Source organism: Tarenaya hassleriana, unplaced genomic scaffold, assembly GCF_000463585.1.
Source record: "Tarenaya hassleriana unplaced genomic scaffold, ASM46358v1 Cleome3, whole genome shotgun sequence".
NCBI classification, from domain to species: domain Eukaryota; kingdom Viridiplantae; phylum Streptophyta; class Magnoliopsida; order Brassicales; family Cleomaceae; genus Tarenaya; species Tarenaya hassleriana.
The window spans coordinates 3,791,103-3,794,882 of record NW_010966177.1 but is presented as its reverse complement, the minus strand read 5'-3'; the positions used below and the strand labels follow the sequence as shown (position 1 = coordinate 3,794,882).

Genomic DNA, 3,780 nt, shown 5'->3' with positions numbered 1-3,780 from the left:
ACAAAGAGACAAAAGGGGCACATCATATTCATATGAACATATTACGCACGTTTTCCAACACTTATCTTTTCTGCTTTCAACCCCCCCTCTCCGTTCTCATATATATATATCTGTATTCAGATGTAGCATTTTCTCTATTTAGCTTCAAAGCAGGTCTCATGTCTCATAGGTGAACCCACGTACAAATATCCATAATTATTTTATAACTTATCCTGTAGTTTATGTCCTGTTTGTTCTTGACCTATGTTGTTATATATACACAAATACCATAATATATATATATGTGTGTGTGTGTGTGAATCTCCCTTTAGTTATATATATATATACACATATATATATATATATCAAATTTATGCACCACGTGGTGCATAGGTAAAGAGAGGGGAAAGAAACATAAATTACAAATTAAATATAGAATGCCCCGTTTGGAGGAGAATCATGTGGACCACCAAGTGTTGAGTGTACACAAGGCAGAATGATTATTCGAACAGCCTCCTCTTCCCATGCCCCGTTTTCTCTTCAAACGGAACCACCAACTTTCTCTTCGTTTCATTTTTCCCCTTAAATTCCATTTTTTATTTAATTTCTATATCATAATCATTGCGTGTGTGGGTTAAATGTATATATGCATTTTATATACATGTCTTTGTTTTTCATGCCACGCTTTGTTTTGCTAACATGGTCTCATGCCATATACATGCGAGATGCGACACTCAAGAGAGGTAAAATCATCATATCCGGTAAAAAAAAAAACATTAAATGTATCGTTTTATGATGTTTGTCTGAGCGAAAACAAAATTTTAATTACTAGGACGATATTTGTTGACCAGATGTTGAATTTATAAAAATCCATGTAAGCACTTCTATAATCTGTACATACATTAATGTGTGCAATATTACGACTACCACATCGATTAAAAAATGGCACACATATATGCGAGCATACATACATACATACATACATACATACATACATACATACATACATACATACATACATACATACATACATACATACATACATACATACATACATACATACATACATACATACATACATACATACATACATACATACATACATACATACATACATACATACATACATACATACATACATACATACATACATACATACATACATACATACATACATACATACATACATACATACATACATGCATACATAAGTCAGTATTTACACACTCACAGGCACACACGTATGTGTAGCCTCAACTCGGTCGTTAGGTCACCACGAGATGAGCTTATGATTACACTCGAAAAACACACGCCAGTTTTTCAAGTGGACGGTCCATGTAATTCATTATTCTAGAATTCAATCGATACATCGCCTTTTCAATCTATAACTTTCCCGAGCTTATAACCCGTCTCATAGTGTCGGTTTCCTCTCGCAAGAAGCAGAAGAAGGAAACATAATTGAAGGCGCAAGATAGAGCGCACTAACGTACGCGTGTATATGGTACTAAATCTGACCCGATCGAGAAACGGCGATTTCAAAGAAAAAAGCACCAAATCCCTGGAGGGATATACATATACATATACACACACATACACATCGGCGAGACCATATCATGATCATGATGGAGTGTATGGAGCATCAGTCGTGCAGTGTGCCGCCTGGGTTTAGATTTCATCCGAAGGAGGAGGAGCTTGTCGGATATTATCTCAGGAAGAAAGTCGCGTCGCAGAAGATCGATCTTGATGTTATTAGAGAAATCGATCTCTACAAGATTGAGCCATGGGATCTACAAGGTACCCTTATATTTTACATCTAGACTTGTATATATATAATTTCTGTATATATTATATCTATATACACGGATTTACTTATCAGTATCGATCAGCACGAATGTTTGTTTTCATTCATATATATATATATATATATATATAGGTTTTTTCGTTCGATCTAGGGTTTCTGCTATACTGAACCGGATCTTTTGCTTTTGGTATTTGTTAACGAATATATGAACCCGATCTTCTCATAACAAAGGGAAAGTAGCAGTTTTATGTATGTATGAGTTGCAAGGAAAATGGTAAATCGGTAGTAATCAGCCAAAAAACCCTAATCATGTAACATTCATCCGTTTCATTTTTGTATTTGTAGAGTGACTAATATTACGCTACTGAAGCTAACAAACTTCACAGGCATATGCACTTATATATATACACGTCATAAATATATAAACGCGGTAAAATAGAATGTAAAAAAATGATAAAAATTTTCCGTTCCCTCAAAATTTGACTTACTGCAGATTTTCTTGTTTTTCCAAATACTTAATAGTATGTTTGCATGCATATATTGCAAGTAAAAGATATGGGTGGAAATCTGCATATATATCTCTAATACTTTTGACATATATGTAATCGATCGGGCGGTAGAGAGATGCAGGATGGGTTATGAGGACCAAAACGAATGGTACTTTTTCAGCCACAAGGACAAGAAGTATCCGACAGGGACGAGGACCAACAGAGCCACAGTGGCCGGATTCTGGAAAGCCACAGGCCGAGACAAAGCCGTACACCACAAATCCAAACTCATTGGCATGAGAAAGACCCTTGTCTTTTACAGAGGACGAGCTCCCAACGGTCAGAAAACCGATTGGATCATGCACGAATACCGTCTTGAATCTGAGGAGAATGCACCCCCGCAGGTGAGGAGGCTATATACATACATACATATATATATATATATATATTCACATTCATGATAACAAGTGTTGGTAATTCATTATCATCACGTTCTTAATTGTGGTAGAATATATTTTTAATTAAGTCAAAGGAAGGATATTTTGTATGATCCGGCATCTCATTTATTTGCTTATCATGATTCATTTCAAAAGATCACACACATATATCTTTAAATCATAACTGAGCTTTTGCTGTTTGCTTCTGCGTTTGTATGGAAAACAAAAGGAAGAAGGATGGGTGGTATGCAGAGCGTTCAAGAAACGTGTGCAGACAAAGAGAAGCGAAGCGTGGGAGAAGAGTTGCTTCGTATTGGATGAAGCCATGCACATGCCATCATCGTCGTCGTCGTCATCGTCATCATCACATTATGATAACACTCTCACATCTCTTTGTAAGAAAGGGTTTCCGGACATTGATCTGTTCATTCAAACCGAGGATCGGTTATGTCAGAAGCTTCCTCATCAGCTGGAGAGCCCATCTTCTCTACCTCCGCTCCATGAAGAAGACCACCGAAACAACGACGACTGCTTCACCAATTCAGAGAAGAGAGTCACCGACTGGAGATCTCTCGACAGGTTCGTGGCGTCTCAGCTGCTCATGAGTGGACAACCCTAACTATAAAACGGAGGCCTGAGGTTTCTCATATATATATATATATATATATGTGTGTGTGTGCGTGTATATCTGTATGCATGCATGCATGGACACGTCGTCATTTTTAGAGCATGAATTAATTAGACTCGGTACCATACGGATGATGATCGTAATAATAAGTTCGCTGGGTGATTGATGAAGATCCAATAAGATATATATACCCACAAATATATATACAAGTCAATCCCTGCAAGAATCTAAGAAATTATTTTTTTTTTCTATATATATTAAAGACCAGCAGAATGCGGAAAGGTAATAATATAATGTCGTTATTTTAACCTAGACCCGAACCCTAGGAGATAATTCCGTGAAAATATTGCAAAGTGGGCCTCAGGTGGGGCCATCAAAGATGGGCTTTGTCCAGCATGCGCTATGTAGCATGGTTTGTGCTCTTCATGCCTTGTCCCCCCCCCCCCC

General features: G+C 37.2%; 1 protein-coding gene across 1 annotated transcript; it reads left to right on the top strand.

The window, feature by feature from the left end:
• The first annotated feature begins 1,441 nt into the window (after positions 1 to 1,441).
• On the top strand, positions 1,442 to 3,445 carry LOC104819183 (NAC domain-containing protein 105). Its single transcript, XM_010549133.2, has 3 exons — positions 1,442 to 1,773; positions 2,401 to 2,672; positions 2,935 to 3,445. The coding sequence occupies exons 1-3, from the start codon at positions 1,593 to 1,595 to the stop codon at positions 3,322 to 3,324; spliced, it is 843 nt and encodes a 280-aa protein (XP_010547435.1). The 5' UTR covers positions 1,442 to 1,592; the 3' UTR covers positions 3,325 to 3,445.
• Positions 3,446 to 3,780: the final 335 nt, after the last annotated feature.